Here is a 20,784-nt window from a genome sequence, read left to right on the forward strand (position 1 = left end):
CAATGTATGCATGTACATACACATACACACACACACACACACACACCTACAACACACTGATATTCATTCCCTCACACGTGCCTCAAGCCTTTTTCCGAGAAATGGGTGGAAAACACAACCCTCCCAGGAACTCTAAGCGAAGCTAGTGCTGGCATTTACTGGTGTTCCTACTTCCTGTTCTGGGAATGTTTGAGTATTTTTTTTAAAGTTGCCACTATGTTGTGACTTGACTCCCTGTGTTTGTTTGACAAGAAGGCAGTGTCCCTTCTTGTCTGATCGTACTGGACAAACAAAAAGAAAAGGGTCTCACACGGTTGTGTTGTTGGCTAAACTTTGGCCTGAACACAAATTACAGGTTTGGACACGTTTACAACACTGTGGACAAGCACGGCATGCAGGGGTCTTCACCTTGATGCCATAACAAATAGGATGACATAACAACATTCCCACTAGTGAGTGTGGTAAGAGTCAGTGTGTATATTTTGGTTGATCTGGCTGATACTGTATGAGGTAAATAAACTAATTTTCCTTTCCTGTTTTGATCATTTCTGTGTTTCATGTAATGCAACACTTTACTCATTACCACATATACACTGTGTGTATAAAGACAATATTGCTCTGGACTCCCAAGCATAGACAACAATCACTAAATTGCATATTTGCCCTCCTAGTTGCATTTTCTCCAGCTGATGTTACAGCAAGGTGTTAAACCATCAACAGCCAAATTACAATCAAAATTCCTACAGGATACTGTATAACCAACTGTTACTTTAAGGTTATTTTACAAACTATATTTGGTCACAGTCAAAAGGCTGTGTGTGACGTTGAGTTTCCCCTCATGAGGTGTTAATATTCATCAAATATTTGACAATGTGAAACACAGTAAACACTTCTCCCGGCAACTGTCAAATGACTCCTCTAAACCTAATTTTGTCAGAGAAGTGGTCCCTTTTGTAATGATTCTTACCTCGCAGGGCGGTCTTAAGGTTGACTTTGGCCTGGCGGTGCAGGTCTTCTACGCAGGGCGGCCTGCTGCCTGGTAAGAAGACGTTCTCTTGTTGGTGCCACGGAGCTGTGTAGTGAACCGTCCACTTGCTCTCCTCATCCAGGTTAGACACCGCTGCAGAGACACACAGATCATGAACGTTAAAGACATTTTTAAGACTTTTTGTCCCGTCTATATCATTTATCTTCTCAACAGTAGGATTGTGAAACAAGTAGATGCTACTCTTGGCAAGAAAGTGAATTTCATATCTTACTAAAAATGTAAAAATGAATATGTCATTTGTAGTTAGACTCAAATATCACAGAACTCAGGTTTATTAACTTGGAATACGCTTAGTGCTTCAGTTGCACCAGCTCACCCATTCTAGGATCAAACCTTTGGAAAACAGTAAGTCATCATGGATTAGAATATTCCCTCAACAAGTTGTACCGGCTGTTGGTGAGGTTTGTTTGTGTTTGGAGGAAAAGAGGAAGGGGGAGGAGAATTAGGTGCTTTGCATCGAGGTGTCAGCCTCCGCACCTTCAACATGACACTTATGTGAGGCATCACAGTAAGCCACACACCTCAAAGGGGGAGGGAAGAGTTTGGAGGGAAACACTGACCAGCTGATACCAAGCAGACAATTTAAACAGGCCACTAAAACCTCCTGAAGTAAGCTACTTTATCCTTATAAAATCCAGGGAAAGTCACTCCAAGGAAACAAAGCAACAAAACTGTAAACAAGCAAGCCAACTTTTTGAGCTCATCTCCAAGCAAGGTCAGTTAACACAAAATTGAACACAACTTACACAGCTGGTTAAGATGAACAGAAAGTAAACAACAATTTTTACCAAATTCTTCATGTATTTTTTATTTCTAAGAGCACTTCTCTCACTCAGATATCAACAATGAAATATTAACAGGGCTTCATGATGCTGATCTTTGCATCCCTCGCCACTGGTGACTTGTAATGCTGATGAACCAGGAACTGAGGCCTATTTTCATTGCTTGCTTTCTCACTCAAATATAAGCAAAACTGCTGAGGTGAAAATATCAATGTAATAAACACACACACACACACTACTCAAAAGTTAGGCTTACCAAGGGAGCGTATCCAAGCCAAAGTTGGTGATCGTGGATGTAGTACTATCTCCATTTAAACAGCCAAATGTTAGTAAAGACCTTTAGTCTGTGTGTCCCTGTCCTGACCAAAACATCTTGTCCATCTGACTGGGACAGAGGGAGAAGTCTGGATGAACCAGGAGGAAGGGGATGGGTCAGGAAAGGGGATGGGAGTGTGTGCAGAGTGTTTTTGTTTGTGAGTTTTTTCACAGGTGCAAATGAGCCATAGTAGGATGCGTAGTGAGTGTGTGTGTGTGTGTTTGTGTCGGGGGAGGAGAGAAGGCCTCCGAGGCAGTGGGTCAGGGCGGGGGCCAACGACTGCAAATTGGTCATCAGAGAAAGTGTGAGACAATGTGTAGCTGCTTTGAAGTACGTATAACTAACTGATAGATCTCAACACTGACCATTTCAAAAGAGGTCTTGGACCATATATGATCATAAGAGAGGTCTGCAACCTAATAAGTATAGTTATGTTTAAATTACTAGTTTAATCAGCAAAAATGGGACAGTCCATAAAACTCGGTTGTGTTGCTTCTATGACCCTGCTGCTGATGACTAACGGTACCTTAACGTCTGTCTCCACAGCTTGTTGAGAAATGGGCGGCTGTTGACTGCGTCTCCAGCAGAGGAGAGGGGTCATTGTGTTTATTCATGTTTCACTTTGTTACAAACTCTTCTGAGTTGTGTCTTCTTCATTCACAAATATCTACTCTCTCCCCATCTACCTTTGCTGCTACCTTCAAACCTATACACAAAGACAACAGGCCTGGATCCAACTGAAAAGGCTGCACCCATATGGCTTTTACAAGCTACAGAAATAAAGGCACCAGGAAATAATTCAGTGTATTTTTGATGACTGATTGCTTGCTATCTTATTGACTCAATCTCTTATAACCAAACCCATCTGTTAGTCACTAAATGTCATTTGATACTAATGTGACAAAAAGAGTGCCACACAACATAGCTGAGGGGGTTATAGTAAACGCCTACTGTCAGATAGGTGTGATGGGTGAAAACAGCTAGATAGTGTGTGTATATGTAAATGTGATTGTATAACTGTATTGTTACACATGCTGTCTTGCAGCGTGCCTCCCCTGGTCAGAATAATCAATCACATACATCACGAGGCAAAACTTGCCTGACCACAGGTCAGAATTGGAAAGTTGCACGAGACAGATGCACAAAACTGCACAGCTACCACAAAATCAACACACAGTTCACTTGTAGAGGTAAATCTGGGCCTGATGCCTCCTGCACAATAACTGTCACAACACACCTATGAGCAAGGCACTGACACCCCAGCTGTGTGTGAATCAGAGCACATTATTAAATCAGCTCGCCAGGCTAAATAGGGGTTATACATACCCAATTTTTAAAAACTTCTCCCCCACACATTCAGCACAGGTAGCCATCCCCCACCCTCCTCTCTGACCATGGGGTTTGAATAGCCCTCAGTCGGGCTATAGGCCCACCAAGGACATGGGGACTGTGGACACAAAGCCTGTATTGTCCCTCTGCATCAGTCTCCACATCAGGCCTTTCAGTGCCACAATACCCTCTAGCCCCTCAACACACACAAGAGTCCACATCGAACTATGGCGCGAAAGTCTTTCAGAAGTCCACTAATCCCTCTGTCCATTGACATCCCAGCTCTCCCTATGCCCATTAACAAACACAGACTGAGCGCAAACAGGCTACTGAAAACTCTGAAGGACACAAACAATCCACAAGGTGCATCAGTGCTAAAAATTTGTACAGTAATCCCTGGAAAATACATCTGCACACATACACACACACACACACACACACACACACACACACACACACACACACACACACACACACACACACACTCTGTTTCATATACATACACATGAGGGATTCACTGTTTTGGTCAATAAAATTGATTGTGCTGACGATATCTATGTTAACCCTGAACTGGGTCCCAGATCACCCACTAGCCAATCGTGTATTGACTTTCACGCATGATACAACTTTCTGTGTTTCACAAGGGTCAGCACTGCCATGGTTCAGATCAGCTTTTGAAACATAACATAAAGTGTCAACATACTAGGCAAAATGATGGTCCTTGTCTCAGTTTTTTTCTTTTTTAAGAGCCTCTTTACAAGTCCTCTTAACTGTAAAATCTGGAAAAAAACCAACACAATTCAAATAGTGAAATGTGAAGGATGCACTAATCCTTTGGGGACATTTTTTAAACTTTGACCAAAATTAATTAACAACTCTTCCTCTTTCAATAAGTACAAGTTTGTGCACCCTTGATTTCATCAACATCTGTAGTCTCATGATGACATGGACCCAAAATAATAAGTACTGGACTGCAGTGGGGGGCCAAGTTGCTCAACTAAGGAGCAAAGTGCATACATGTGCAGGATAGCAGGATAAGAAGTGAGAAGTACAAAAATGCTGAGCTAATGATTAAACAAATCACCTCAGCCTTGACTTCAACACACATACACACACAAACACACAAGCTATAAATACACCTGAGATTAGAGTTGGCACAAGCAGCTTGGCCTGCATCAACCAGGTCTTTGTTACACATCCTCACGTGCTTAATAAACAGGCTTTAATAAAATAATAGCCTTGGAGTATTAACTAATCCTCCTAAAGATAATCTACATATATGGCATGAAGACCTGGAATGATTTCCTTTTATATCAAGATCAAATTAGACCTTAATAAACATAAGAAAACTTCAAAATTGTCCCAAGAAGCAAGGACAGATGCAAACTATTTGTAATAAACTGGCTGTGATTTTAAATGCGTCCAGCTGCCACCTTTACAAATGCTGTTGGGCCATTTAGTACTAATAGTTGTCAGCTCTGTAAAGTCTTGGCCCAGTGGTTACCTGGTAACAAGGGTGCAACAGAGGGTCTCTGGGCTCAGCAGAGGCAGCAGTGAAGCAGTGAAGGTAACACACCCACAGGAAAACCATTAGTTGTAATAATTTTTATACAGTTCATTAAGGCTCAAGAAAAACCTTACTGAAGCTATTTAACATGTTAAATTAAATTAGTTTAAATAAAGGGAAAGCTGAAGGAAATTCAGACCCAGATAATATTCCTGTCAAAAAGACTGATTATCTCTTCAAATTTTAACAAACTTGTTTGTCTAGTTTTAATGTTGAGAAAACTACTCATATGAAGAAGTAAACATATCTTACCCTTCCTTTTGAAGTATTTAATCACAGATTTCAACGAGGTCCCGATAAACACCATTATTCCGGTTGAGTGTGTGTATCTCTCTCGTTAAAAAAAAAAGTGCCCTAACGAGGGACAAATAAGACAAGTCCAGGGAATAAGAGAAAGACGGGATGAAGGAGTGCTGACATCGGCTCTACTCCGCTCACATTCTCACTACACAGAGGCTTTACGGAGAGTGTGTGAGAGTGTCTACTACGCTGACAATGAGCCTTTACCCCTATCTCTCTCTCTCTCTCTCTCTAAACACACACGGTCCACTCCCCCCCACAACCACCACCACTCCCTCCCTGAGGCAGTCCGGTCCTCGGAGACACACACACACACACACACACACACAGATACACACACAGCGGGAGGGGTGTAGGACCGGCCCCTCTGTTCCTCTGTGCTTTGGTTACCAAGGAGTTCTGGCTGCCTCTCCCTTTATTTCTCATCATCACTCGTTCTCTTCCACGCTGTCTTTCTCTCTCTACGCTTTCTTTCTTCTTTGCTCTGCGGGACTCTGAATATAGCTGAAAGTTAAACACGCTTTATAAGAGCGAACAGACACACTCGTGCTATTTTACTGTGGATGTCGATACCCATTTCATTCTTTCTTTCTTTTCCCTACTTTTTTATTCTGCTCTTGCAAAAGTAATCCATGTGTTGCCTCTCTCACCGCTACGACAGACTCATCTGGGGAATATTTATGCATCTAATTAAACTATCAGCTACCTTCCACCTTGTACATCCTTTCACAAGGTATTCTCAGGAGGATGTATGCAGCTCTCACCTGCATGCAAACAGGAAACATAATTTTTACCATAAATCTCACTAATGCACTGTAATTTATCTTGTTTGGTCCCATTTTGTAGATATTTATGGTGAGTAAAACACCATTATTGAAGAAGAAAACGCAGATTCAGCCCAAGTTCTCAGCTACATTAAGTGTCTAAAAAAAATTAAATTGTGTTCAGTATCTCTACATAAATCTCCTTTTTTCCTATTATTATTATTATTTTTTTTTTTTAAATCAACCCTCCTTCCTCTGTCTGATCATTCCAAGTCTGCTGTGTGTGCACATGGCCACTGAATCTGTGCCACATGAATATAGATCACATACAATCCTCCTATTGTCCGATCTGCTCACAATCTATTACACACACACACACACTCGGGCACCCATCCATTCAAACACACACCCACGCAACACGCACCTACACACACACACACACACCCATAGAGCGCAGGACTGCCCCTCCTTCTGTAGCCGTATTTCTTTTCAGCCCAAATGGTTGGAGAGTGGAGAGAGAGGGTGTGTGGAAAGGAGGGAGGGGGTGGGCTGCAACAAGAGCTTGAATGGGACTGCAAATGATCCTTGAATTTGTGGGTAAAAAGCCCCCCCCCCCTCCTCCTCCTCCCTCTCCCCTAAGACCTTGCTCATCTGAACCTTTCAGCTGTACGGGTGTGCAGACAACAGTTTGGATTTGTCTGTGTTTGTATTGTTCGGTAACAGTCAGTGTTTCTGCACAGTCTGCTGTATGCTGTTTGAAGTGTCTGTTTGCAATATTTGTTTGTTGTCCTTGAGTTATGAAGCTCTGGATGTGGGCAATATGTCTTTGTAAATGTCATTTTCTTCTTAAGAGTTCAGCCTTTTCATAAAGTACGGCTGTTATGGGTTAATAACCTGTCATCAGCTTTCAAACACAGACATGGGTCCATACAAATAACAGTAGAAATAAACCAGACCATGTGTAAATGTATTTGTGCAAACAGAGTTGTCGACTTCCAAACTGGAATGGTTATTTTCTTGCTACTTTTGAACACTACATAGACTAAACATTTAATTGATTAATCAAAAAATGATTACTAAATTAATTGATGATATCTGTACTTGCAGCAATTAAAGTTCAGATCAACTGTAAATGTGGGTTTATCTCTGGTCTGAAATGGTTAATAGAAAGCCCTTCTCCATGTGTCTAACCTTTCTAATTTCTCTAAACCCAAGTCCCGATGTTCTGTCAGTAGCGTCCGTTTGGCTTGTATCAAACTGTTTGGCACGCGTACAGTATTAGGATAATTCATGCAGACGCGAGCCCAAGCAGCATCTCTCATTAAAGAGCCTATTGTTCTCAGGACAGTGTCACACGCATGCACGCACACACATATACATACGCACGCGCGCACAGTGTGACAGACAGGTCAACAACTCTATCAGCTGAAGGAGGGCTCCAAATCTAGGCCACCTCCAGGATTAGGGCTATCTATCCATTCAGCCATACGTCCATACATCCTTTCCGCTCATTCCCATTGAAGAATGGAAGCCCTCCCACTACACCGCCGCCCAAACAATATCAATCTTTCATCTGTTCGTACTCTAAGCAGCATCTGAGGGACGCATGGAGATTCGGTGGATGAAGCGTGGACTTCAGAAAGAAGCTCATTCAGCTTGGCGAACATGAGAGATTATTATGAATGAGATTAAAAGCAATCCTACTCTTATTAGCACTTGGTTATGCAATTAATAAAACTTAATTACCTCAGCTCAATATTATATTTTTCTTTCTGTTGTACAACCTAGTCATAAAAAATCATGAGATAGGCTTTGTACATTCTTTAATTCTTGCAAGAAAAAGAATTTCCTTCAGATAATCACAACCGGTGATTGTGTCGTTTTCTAGCTATTTGATTATTGTAATTGGTGATAAAACTGATGACTGTATCAAGTGAACATGTTAGAGCCTATGGCAAGACATGCAATTATGTCTTCAGCAGCGTGTTCACATGAGAAGGTGGTGACTGTGGGGAAAGAGGAGAAATTTGGGGGGGGGGGGGGGGGGGGGGGTGGGGGGGGTGACATGAATAATTAACAATTCTTGTTGCATTAGACATTGTAATTAAGACTTGAGGGTGAAGGTGGCAGAGTGATAATAAAGGAGAAAGATTGATGAAGGAGTCCTGCTCTTCCTCCTGTCATCGCCCTCCCTTTTTATCCCTCGTCCCATTTTCACACCTCATTTGGATCTCCCCATCAACCCGGCAGAGGCAGCTGCACACACACACACACACACACACACTAGTTTTTATATTTTTTTAGCCCAGACTGCTGAATTTACTCCTTTTCCCTCCAGCCTTATTTCTATCATTCGATCAATCCCCAAAACACACACAACTCCCCCTCTTTGGCTGGACCAGCCACAGACCAGCCCTAGGACCGCGGTCGTCCATGACTGAGTGCCTGAGTGAGTGATGAAGTTACACCATTTGTCAGCTGACCGAGTGTTGGAGTTTCCTAAACTCTTGTTTAAACAGACAGCAGCTGGCAGGTGTTTGGATTTTATAACTGAACTAATACAAGGACGCAAGTTTTTTTATTTGTCAGACGTTTTCACATCACAAACAGTGAACAAGAGCATTAAAACACGAGTCTTGCAAGTAAAACATGTGACTCAAGCTGCTGTTATATCAGTTTAGTGTGGGGCGGCTGCTTTGCAGGTGTGCTTGATTTGACTGTAACTGCGGTAACTGGGTGGAGATAAGCCCCCTGAATTTTCGCCTAAGTGCTTTCAAAACTTTCATTTACAATTTCCACCGCAGTCCCCATGATCATTGACCGGGAAAGAGGCAGAAAAAGGGCGCATAGAGGCATGAAGGAGAGCGCAGTTAAAGCACCCCAAATAACCATCACTCTGACAAAATACTCAATGCAGAGTGAAAAATGAGAGACATCCACAGGGTGAAACAGACGAGAGAGCAGAGGGAGTTAACAGGTAATTATAATAGTTATAATTGAAATTAAAGTAAGTTCTCTTTCAAATCAAACATCCCATGATATGAGTTTAAAGTATTGTTCCATCAAATGCATTTATAACCTTTTTTTCGGCCTGAAACGTAGCTTAATCATGTCATGTGATGAACTTTACCAACAAATATTACTGGAACCACTACAAAAAGTTGCAGATGAACATTTAATATCTAGGAATTCACATTATAGACACGACCACTGACTATTCCTGTAACACATTGACCACAATTTCACACATACACGGTCCAGCCATATACCAGGTTTGTTCAATAGTCTCTCAAATATTCATTCAAATATCCAAAGAGTGTCTATCTGGCATCTACACACAGACACGAACCTCTTTCTTCATCTGATAGAACCCAGATTTTATTTTTCTAATTGGATTTAAGAAGAAAGAGCTAAGCTAACCCTCTAAAAGCCTTCAACTCTACTATGTCTGCTAATGTCAAATCTCTCTCCCTCTCTTTTCCTTTCTGAAACATGAACGCTTTCATGATTGCTAATGTAATCTATCCTGCATTGATTTTATGCTCCCCTCTTCCCCCTCTTTTCTTTCTTTCTCTTGTTCAGGCTCTGACCTTGCACACCTTCCCCTCGGTAGAAAACCTGCGAGGTGGAGATAAAGCAGGAAAACCTGAGAAGTGGAAAATGGGCCAAGTGTTTTTTCACACACGGGTGCACACAAACACTCTGCATCTGTGTATGTGCGACGTCGTGGAACACAAGAGTAGCAGAGAGGTTGCAGAGTGGATTTTAAGAGGTTTGTCACTGGAAGGTCACTGGTTTGAATCCATGAATTTGGGCCCGGTGAACAAAAATCTCTCAATCTTCTGTAAACAAGGTTGAGATGCCTTTTATCAAAGCACTGAACCCTTGACTGATGCATTGAAGCTGAAGAGCAGAAATCCTGACTGCTGATGTTCATTAATGCCGATTTTCATTCTCAATCAAATTATTGTTTATATTTCCACTTTATAAAACAATCCCTTACTTGAAAATGAGTCACGATCTTGCTTAAGTAGTCTGCTAAAGGGAGGCAGCTCTTCAAATTTTCAAAGCTGTAAGCAGCAAATGTTTCATATTTGTACTTAATGTGACACCAAAAATGTACCACTTATAAAGATCAAACAGTTTTGACTTGGATAACTCAAACAGGATATGTACCAAATATTCTGAATACTAAATAAATAAACGGAGTACATCATATTTCTCTTTCATCTCCTTCTCCTTCAGGTTTTCTGAATGAAAATCTATAATTTATAGCATGTGGAGGACCAGACTCGCCTCTCTCATCCCTCCCTCCTTTTCTTTCATCCCTACATCTCTGTGAATGAAAGCGAAGCATCAGGGGTCAATGGGAATCCGATCGCTTTGGTCTTCTCCGAGATGTAGAGCAAGGCATGAATTATCTATCAGCAAGGAGTGGGGGCGGTAAGGAGGTAGTATGGCAGGATGAAGGTATAGGGGTTAATGATCACACACCTCTTTTAAAGTAATTCTGCCATTTAACTTGTGATTTGTCACACTGATACAGCTTCACTACAGCAATCAATACCAGTCTGACCAGGAAATGACACATGTGGAAAAGCATTGTATAATGTTCTTGAGCTGTATACTTAAAAAAAAACCTTACTGTAAAATTAAATGACTCATTACAGAGCTATTAGATTAAAAACGGCAGTACAATGGCAATATAGAAGTGTTTCGATGATGTTGCCAGACAGCATTGATGAATCAGAAAAGTCAACATGGATAAGAAGGTGACAACTCTCTATGGCGCTCATAAAAAGGTAGTTAAGCCAAGTTAAACTTTAAACTCCCTCCTGAATAAACATCAACTCTCTCTCAAAAATAACACATTCACACACAGAGAATGTGTCAGAGGGGCTCGGCTGAGTAAACAATCTGTTTTTCTGGCACTAATGGCTTTAGCATGGGCTAAAGTTCCCATGCATCACACACCGCCGCCGTACTATAAACTCCCGCACTTGGTGAATGACCTTTCTCTGACACAAAACTCTTGCTGTCTCCCTCCCAGCCCCCCCCCCCCCCCCCCCCCCCCGTCTGTCTCTTATACTCAACTGTCTCTCTGTCTCTGTCTTGTCTGTCTTTCTTGTCCTACTCAGAGGTTACTGGGTAACTCCAATCCTCCTTCCTCCCCCTCCCCACCCTTCTTCTGGTCTTTCCGTCTGACCTACTCCATTGAAGCAGCTGGGATTCCATCACACACACCCCATACATTCACACAGACGATCTCGCTGTGCCACAACTGCCCTCATTTACTTGCTGTCTGAACGTACACATGTGCACAACAATTAGACTCCACGCACGCATCATGCGATACTCTATTCACTCTGTGGCTCTACAAGTTTTGCAGACAGTTGTCACTGCAGACAGCAAACCTCTCACTATTCAAAATCAGAAAGTCACTGGCAACAAGGCTTTTGTTTTAGCTGATTCTGAATGGGCCTATCAGCCGTGTATTTGCATGATCACATGCAGATTAAGGTGGGGTTATAAGAGGTCAGACTGAAGAGGCTGTTGTACTGCATACTGCTGGAGTGATTCATGTAATTTCAGTAAAAAAGGCTTGTGTGTAGTGAGCATTTAGCAAGGTACAATACTTTATCCATTTCAGCAAATCAGGAGATCGTGTAATTGAAATGTGTGTGTGTGTGTCTGTGTGTGTGTGCTGGGGTATTCTTCTCACTGAAAGGCGGTGGGGCCTCCCTCTATAGGCTGCCCCTCCTTTGTGATCCATGAGAAAACCCTGCAAACTACGCCCTGAGCATGCACACACCATCACTAACATAATCAGACCACTTTCTTTGTGTTTTCTTGTGTGTGTTATTGCTCAAGCATATGTATGTGAATATTTTAGCCTTGATGTGGTGACACATGTATGCTTGTGTTTTCTGTTCAAACACCATGTAGCTGTTCTCACACAGTTGATGTATGTAAATGTGTACAAATCAGAGAAAAAAGGGGGAAGCCCAATAGTAATGTGGGCTGAGGAACAAGAGGGGAAAACGGAGATGGTATCAAAAAGCAAAACTTTGCACAAAGACCTTCAAAAAGGACAAGAAGAAAGAGATGGGAAGTAAAGTTTGCATCCACAAAATGCTGAAAGATTCTTTGATGTGGTGAAAGCTGGGCCATTTTGCTGAGTAGCGATGCGAGGTAGGATAGAAAAGGCAGCGTTTACAGAGACAAAAGAAGCGAGTGAGAGGAGATAAAGGCAGCTGGGAGAGAGAAGTCAGGGGCGGAGGGTATGGGGAACAGATGAAGCGAGAAGGGTGAGAGTTAGATGGAGTGTGAGTGTGAAACATCCATAGGTAAAGACTCAATAAAAACAGATATTAAACACAGGAAGACAGACATGAAAACATACACAAAGGCTCAGCGGGATTGGCGGTCATGCCTAATTTTCTCTCCCCTGGCGTCTGACCCGGGCGCTCCCTACTGACCCCCTTTGAAATTCAAGCTGGGATGAAAGAGCGTGAAAGCCAGAAAGAGCAGTTAGAGGATATGTTTGTTTGACCATGTTGACAGACAAGACTGACAGAGTTCGATCTCTAGCTAAAACATGTTGTTGTGCATGTCATCTCTGTACCATAGTATGGTAGCGAAACAAGAACGAACTAAGAAAAAATAAAAACCAGGTCAACTAATGGCAATAACAGCTGAAAGAGCACCAACGCAAGAAGCCAAAACTGACAGGGAGGCGTGCAACCGTTAAATAAGTCTTTCCTATATATTCATTCAACAAGGAGACTTTTACAGCCTGATTTTAGCTTCAGCACAATAAAAGGCGGGTCACTCTTAAAATGTACACGCCTGTTGAGCGGGGAGTTAAAACGTTGTTATTTTACGAGCAGGTTGATTTGTACGGCTGATCTCTTGGTGCCTTCAGAGGAGGTGGCAGTTTTGTTGCTGACTTGAAGCGTTTTATGTCCACCGTCAGGGTGGATTTGTAGCTAACGGTCCGTTTCCTCCCAGGCAACATAGTTTTAAATCTAATGCAATCTAACCCCACTGGCCTGTCACCCCCCCCCCACCCCCGAAGTTGGCAGGACAATAAGCTGAAACTGAAACAAGCCTGTAGGAGACTGGAGAGTTAGTAGGTTGGCAGGACAACATTCAGTGCATGTTTTCCTGTTGTGGCTCAGGACTGTTAAGCGAGCGGCAAAACACGTTGTTTTTTCTTCAAACTACCTGACTGTGAGCTTTAAATGTCAACATCCTCTTCAGTGCTTAAACCTGGGTGTGAGATTGTTTTATCAATATCTGACTTTGTCTGATGAATTCTGGTCAATAATCCCTTGTCTTCATGTCTGACACTATGGCTGTGATGTTGCATAGAGCAAACAGATTTGTGGCTGAACAGCAAAGCAGTCAGTCATTCAGTCTTCACTGTCTAACACAAAAATACCGACAGCCATTTCTTAAAGTAAGCAGTTTTCTAACCATTCAGTTATTCCACTTTATTATCCCTGTTCTAAAGTCTGACTTGGCAGGTGTAACATGTGTCTGACATGTTATCAACAAAATAATTTCCCAGTGGAAAGCTCCATCCAGCCACTGGTAGTGTAACATAAAGACAGAGCCCTGGCAGCCCTCAGACTACATTAAGAGCCATTACCATCCAGCCGCACTGTCTCCACTCATATTGACTTCTAGCCCTTCTCCAGAGGAACCTCTAAGGACCAGCAACATCAATAACCACAAGGCCTGAGTGTGTTTCTGTCTGTGTGTGTGTACAGTTTGTGTGTGTCCTAGGCATACTGATAAGATGTCTCATCGGTCCCTTGCCTTATGATGGCTTAAAGCAGGCTGACATCATTCCGCATGTGTGTGTGTACATGTAATAGTGCATGTGTGAATATGTGCCTGCAGCTGTTTCTACAACCTACTGCATTTAGACAACAGACCTGGTCATATATTACAATCTGGACCATAAAGGAGGTCTCGATTATTGTATTGCATCCCTTTATCTCTGTTGTCTTTCCTTCTGATATTCACACATGCTCTTGGATATATAGGTTACAATACAATACATACATGTGCATGCATGTGCCTATAGTCTACATGCATGCAAGCATGTAACCACACATTACTTATTACGTACACGCATATACACACACACATCACCACATAGCATCGTCTGCACACACAACAGTATGTTGGCTGCTGCACTGGTTTCCTGACCTACATTTCAACACCAGGGCTGTCTGCTCTTCTCTCCTAAGGGTCTGTGTGTGTGTTTGTGTGTACACTCTCCCTCTGCACACAATCGTTAATCAAATATCATAATTAACTTCACACACAAAATGCCATAAATCTGACAAAAACACACAGATACGATACACCACGGAGTGCTGCACTTGAAGTGGTCCTCTGTGTGCATGTGTATGTGTGTGTGGAGTGTTTTTTGTGAGTTTAAAGCTTCACACATAAACCTCACAACTGGCTTAATTAAAAGTAAGAGGTGAATGATGCCCAAGCTGAAATAATGACAGCAATCAATAGGTAGCAGCTGGAGTATTACTTCATTTGCTTTAACAATATGATTCATTAGCATCAATATTTCACTGCCTGTTTTACACTGAAGGTGTGATTTACCAAGACGACAGCAACTAAAGTATAATCTCCAATCACCTGCAAAACACGACACAGCTTGAACAAACAGCATGAGTGAGAAAAACAGAAAGCAAGGTAATAAATATTGCTCTGTTTCTACAGTTGTACATATAAGCTAATGTGTACAGTAGTGTGTCACGTCTGCTGTTACCACAACCCTTGTGTCGAGCTCGTACTGCTGACGAGAGGCTCATGTCTGATTTAGACACAGAGGCACAGAGACAGACTGAGTTAATTTAGGTTAAGTGCCTCCAGTAGCTCAAGGGCACAAAGCAACAAGCCACCTGGGGCTAGCCTGCATCACAGGGATCACTGAATGTGCGCGTGTGTGTGCGTGTATCGGGTCGAAGTGGTGTACCAATGGGAACAGGTTAAAGCCCTATCAACTACAACGTGTGCATGTGTGTTTATCTACACTTCCTCCGCTACAAGAGCAAAACTGACACTAAAGCGTTTGACCCACTTCCCACATGGCACCTCACTGCTCATCAGTAACAACAGTAGGTCATTTGGGGAGGGGAGGGGTAGTCGCAGCATCAAACTATCCAATCAAGAATCAGAAATACAACCAATTGACCGATGACTACAAATTATGGAAGTGAACGAGACTATCAGCCTTGAGGCGGAAGCACAATCACAAGGTTAGATTTGAAATCGGAAGCAAGTTCTGGTGGCTGGCATTGATCACTGGCATTGACCAATACGTTTGCAATGCATCACTGGATTTGGATCTGCTAATCAGGCCTTTCACATTGATCCAATTTACACCCCCTCTCTGTTAGCTGCTTTGTTAAAGAATGTTCTGCAGATTACACTGCTTTCACAAGTTAAGAGAGACTTTCAACCCCTGCTTTGCAAATCTCTGTCCAGAGGAATGTCTTCATTTGTACAAAACAGTTTAACATCTCCTGTAATTTTGCTCTTTTCTCTTGTTTATCTTTGTAGCCATCACATACCCTTTATTGCCTCCCACCTAGGTTATGGACCAATTTGAATTAGTGAGACATTTTGGCATCTAACTTCACGTCAAACCAGACCTTCTTGATTTCTGTCACAGTCATTTTTTCAGGTCCTGTAATATCACTACTAACAATGTTAAATCTGTCATGTCTCCAACAGCAGGACTTCAAACTCCACAGTGTGAACTTTTTCTTTTATTCTTCAGTGACATTCTTATGTATGAAACTTGCCTACACATAGAGCTTAACAGGTAGCCTTATATGGGAATTTGGGGGGTGTCATTAATAATCACATTTCTCAAGTGGAAACAAGCAATTCATGAAAAGTTTGTGTGCTGAATCTGACTTGGAATAATATGACCAACCCTCATAGACATCAGTTAAGAGAGATTAAATGTTCTTGCTGAGGCCCAGAGTCATACATTATATTATTGATTATTGTATGATAGCAGCACCAGCCTTCAGGCTATCGATTGAATCACACTATAATGTACCTGATGTGACTGATACAGAGTATAATAATAATAATAATGATCATCATCATCATCATAATCATGATGTGATATTGTATAGACTCTCTCCAAGGACAAACGGAGGTCATAGGTTATGGTCAACTACAGCATGGCCATTCCTGGGCTTGTAATGATTCAGTGCCTCACTTAAGAACAGGGTAGGAGGGCAGATGTCTACTGACGAAAACTATGTTCTTTAAATAGTTTCTTTAAATCGGTTTTATCATTATCACCATAAGTACTAGACATGCATGTTATACTGTAGTATTACAACCCTGCCATAATATAACAATGAGTGTGTTATAATCCCAGGGTAAAAGATAGACGGGTTTAAATATGTCTCAGGACAGGCTTAGTGCTCAAAGGATGACGTGGATCAGTATCATCTGTAAAACACACCTATGTACGCAGGCAGACACACACCCACTGAAACCAGCGCGTGATTGGTGGTGTGATCTGACTTATCAAACAGACATGGGGTAAATCTGCACAAGTGTGTATGTACGTGCACATTACTAAAACGAGGCTCCTCAAATGATAATCCTATCCTGAGACCTTGTCTGGGAAAAAAGCAGGACCCCAAATCCACTTAACCCCTCCCTCCTTATCTCCTCCACCTCCCCCCCTTCATTCTTCACTAACCCACCCCTTCACCTACCCCTCCCTCTCCCTGTCCATCTCTCCATCCCTCCCCCCTTCTGTCCCATCTGAGCAATAATGGAGGGATGGAGGCATTAATAGAGAGAGCAGACCTCTCTTGGATGCAGTGTGTGCGCCCTTCTAATGAGCCCCCAGGGAAACTGGACTAGCTCCTTGATCAAATACCCCCAGAATTTAGGACCGCCATTATTCCAAATTAAATTCCTTGTGACACCCCATGTGTCTCTTTCTGGTGTAGATAAATGTGTGCGTTCTGTCTGATGGGCAATTAATCAGATTCTAATTATATTTGGTAATTACCATAACTCCATCAACATGTTAATTTTGTGTCACACACTAAGGCTTTCTTATGTGCCATTAAGTAATTTCTATATTGGTTTAAAAAAAGGATGGTTCACAGATAATCAACTTTGAAATATTACCAAAAGTGAGGACTGCTGTTTCATCCACTGAATGAGTCCCTCTGCTTGTCTGTGTTATAATGCCACCTTGTGGGGAAAACGAGTAACAACGGAAACAGATGCAATTGGTTCTCCAGTGTCGTCCAATGTAACTCTTTGAAAAAAAGTTAACAACAGCCTAGGAATTTAGCTTCTGCTATAAACAAACAAAATTAGAGTAAAACTATCATCAGGGCACCCTCCCCTGTGGTTTTACAAGCAAAGAAAAATGGCTATAGCTTTCCTTCCTCCACATTTGTTTTTTGTCTGTAACCTCAATCCATCTACGCATGTGGAGTTTAAACCCTCGAAAAGAGACGTTGCCATGGTGAGGACAACTCATTAACGAGACAGATTTAAAGAGCCTCTTAAAATCACTTTCTCTCCTCTCTCCCTTCTTGTGTTCCTTTTATAATCAGTCTCTATGGGGGGACATGAGCTTTTCAGAGGCTTTGCTTTCTGAGGCTTAATGGAACCTCCAGCTGATTGGGACATAAAGGAGGCCCGGGGATGAGGAGAAGGCAGGAAGAAGGAGACGGAGTCTGGGGTACATGGTGGAGAAGTGAGGGGTTTGGAGCGGACGAGAGTGTTGGAGTAATAAAAGATTAGCCAGGGTAGATGGTTGTGCAGAGTCTTGACCAAAAAAATCATATATTGTAATATTACTTTTGGTAATAAGCATATTCACATTTTTTAAAACATATGTAATCAGTTGCATTGATTTATTTGGTTTACATTCGTTTTTGATTTTCTTTTAAGTTAGTTTATTTTGATTTTCTCTTTATATTGTGATTTTTAAGTTCATGCAAATAAAAAAAAATATGAGTATTGAGCTTAATGACAACAGTAAAAGTAAAGTACACAGTGCACTGCAGGGGAGGCTTATAGACTATGACTGGACATAACAATATACTTCAAAACTTGAAATATTCCTATTTCTATTAAATGATCAAAGAAAACGATAGGATCATTGTAAACTGTGCATCAGTGTTGTAGACACTATTTGTTGTTCATTTTGACACAAGCCATGATCAAATACAGTGAACTAAACCCTGTGTATGGCTGTAACTAACATTATTTTCATTATAAAAACTGTAAAATGTCTCAAAATTGTGAAAATTGCTGATCACCATCACAATCCTTACATTTGTTTTTGTTTTGATAAATGACCTAAACCATTGCTTGATTATCCAAATAGTTTCCAATTAATTTTCTGGTGACCGACTAATGCATTCATCGACTAATTGTTTCAGCACCACCTCTGTGATCAGACTGCTTTACTGTACATCACTGGTCTTTTTTTTTTAGATTGTGCACTTTAAGTGAACCATACAGTAGGAGTCAGGAATGTAACTGTATGAGCAGACAGGGAAGCAGACTGGTCAGTAGGTCAAACAGGGCCAGAATCCTCAGTGGACCAGACTTGAAGCAGCATGAGGTGGAAAAAAGCTCCCTCTAATAGCAGCTCTCATTAAAGAAATGAGCTGTGACTGAGGTCTGCACGGCCATGGAGTGCTTAAACGGACTTATCCTGCACTACAATACAATTAGATTTTTCAATTAGATTGTCTTTCTAACAACAGGAGGACTGTTGAACTGAGTGAGGCTGATGAAGAGGGAAAAAGCTGCTCAGATGAAGTCTTGAAATCGCATTTCGTTTTCAAGGTCTGTTGGCAATATGTGAGTGTTAAGACAGACTCTTGCATTCATCATGTAACTGTTTTTGTGTTTAGGCTTGAGGAAAACAGATGTACGTCACTTGACTCCATTCATGCACATGTATGACATATAGAACAATAAACAAACATCAAACACACACACATCTAAGTATTCCTCGGTCATCAACATACACACAAACCATTTGGTCCTGTTCTTATTTCAGCTCTGCAGTGTCAGCTATGATGTTTTCATCATGTGTCTGCAACACAAGCCAGTGCACAGTTAAACTATCGTCACTTTGAAAAATCTGAGCAACAGAAACCAGAAAGACGAGATGAGAGAAGAGGGAGAGCGAGATCGTACACGCTAGCTGAAGATGTGCATGTATCATCTCATCAAGAGCTTTCTTCATCTTGTTAAGCCAGAGCCTGGGTGCCATATGGTGTAGTACTCTTACCCAACCTCCAGGAGGCTCCCTATGTCAACAGGGAGCAGGCAGCAGGGGTACAACAACAAACTGGTGATACTACAGTAAATGGAAGTTAATTGAGTGAATGAAGACACAAAGAAATGAATAAAACACAAACAAACAATGACTTGAACATCATTATGGAATAATTAGACTAGAAAGGAAAATCTGCACCTGAAAGACAGGGATGCACAATGAAAATGTGATCAAGACAGCTTCCCATTTCCCTCCTCTGACACAGTCAATTGAAGGATAAACGTCTCAGTAGATCCTAGTGATTATCTGGCTCTTATATCCTGATGTGATAATCAAGCCATTAGGTAAAACTCAATTCTACACATGCGGGAGCTGCGAGGGTCTCTTACACCTGATCCCTCCTGCCATACACGTTCTCCCTGACTCACTCCTCTTCTCTCTCCTCCTCCACTGCTTCCAGTCCCCCAAATGAAAAGCCAGCTGAGCCCAGACCCACTCTATTAATCTGACAACATTATCTATTTACAACAATCTGTCATGCAAACTCGCACAGAAAAACAACAACTTTTTGCTTGGAAATCCAAAGGCACACTAGCTTCACAGTCTGTCTGTGACTTTGGATCTGTTTTTTAAAACAGGACAAAACAGGATATAACTGGTTTACTGAAAGCATCCTATTTAAGTGATTCTCATATTTGAATTTAATTTGACCAATTACATGATATTATATGTGGTAAAAACAACGTAGGAAAACCCTTTTAAAACCAACTGAGGTACCACAAAATTTAACAAATATGATATCTTGGGGATTCAAAGTTGTCATTTGAAAGCAACAATTAGCTTTTCTAAACCTCTGACATGTTTTACTTTTCAAGTGGCAGAAACCACCAGCCTGGCATTGCCAGACTAGGCTCGGCGGATTCGTCTGGTTCTCAGGCTAAGAAACCGCAGTTTGCATTGAAGAAGAACTGGATGCCTAGCATGAGCAGCAACAGCAAACATGGCTTAACAGACAATGAAAATAGGTCCACCAATGCAAACTCAAACTCAGTCAATGCAGAAAATATCTATGAAGCACCAAACACTTCAGCAATAACCGCTAAGCACTAAAGATTAAAAATGAATGACACTTAACACTTGCTAATGTGCTAAGAGTCACAAAACGAGAGCTATAGCTATTGGTTTGTGGAAATTACATTGTTTTTTTTTAGTCATTAAGTATTGGAGAAACTGAAATTTTGACCTGACGATGGCGCTAGAGGAAAGGTTAAGGGATCACCAAAGTCAGTAGGATTGATCCTCCAGACATCACGAACATCTGTACAAAATCTCTTAATCCATCCAATAGTTG

The 20,784-nt window shown here is 41.6% G+C and overlaps 1 protein-coding gene across 15 annotated transcripts in view; it reads right to left on the reverse strand.

Moving 5' to 3' along the window:
- The window catches only part of nhsl1b (NHS-like 1b), a 111,894-nt gene that overhangs the window by 19,880 nt on the left and 71,230 nt on the right, over nt 1–20,784 (reverse strand). For 14 of the 15 annotated variants that reach the window (XM_044377077.1, XM_044377067.1, XM_044377081.1 and 11 more), the window contains one exon: nt 968–1,120. In XM_044377077.1, coding sequence (XP_044233012.1) covers nt 968–1,120 — 153 coding nt within the window. Of the gene's footprint in view, nt 1–967; nt 1,121–5,294; nt 5,513–20,784 lie in introns of those variants that run through there. The other variant, XM_044377083.1, reaches the window with a different exon arrangement.

This window comes from Thunnus albacares, chromosome 16 (assembly GCF_914725855.1).
Source record: "Thunnus albacares chromosome 16, fThuAlb1.1, whole genome shotgun sequence".
NCBI lineage: Eukaryota > Metazoa > Chordata > Actinopteri > Scombriformes > Scombridae > Thunnus > Thunnus albacares.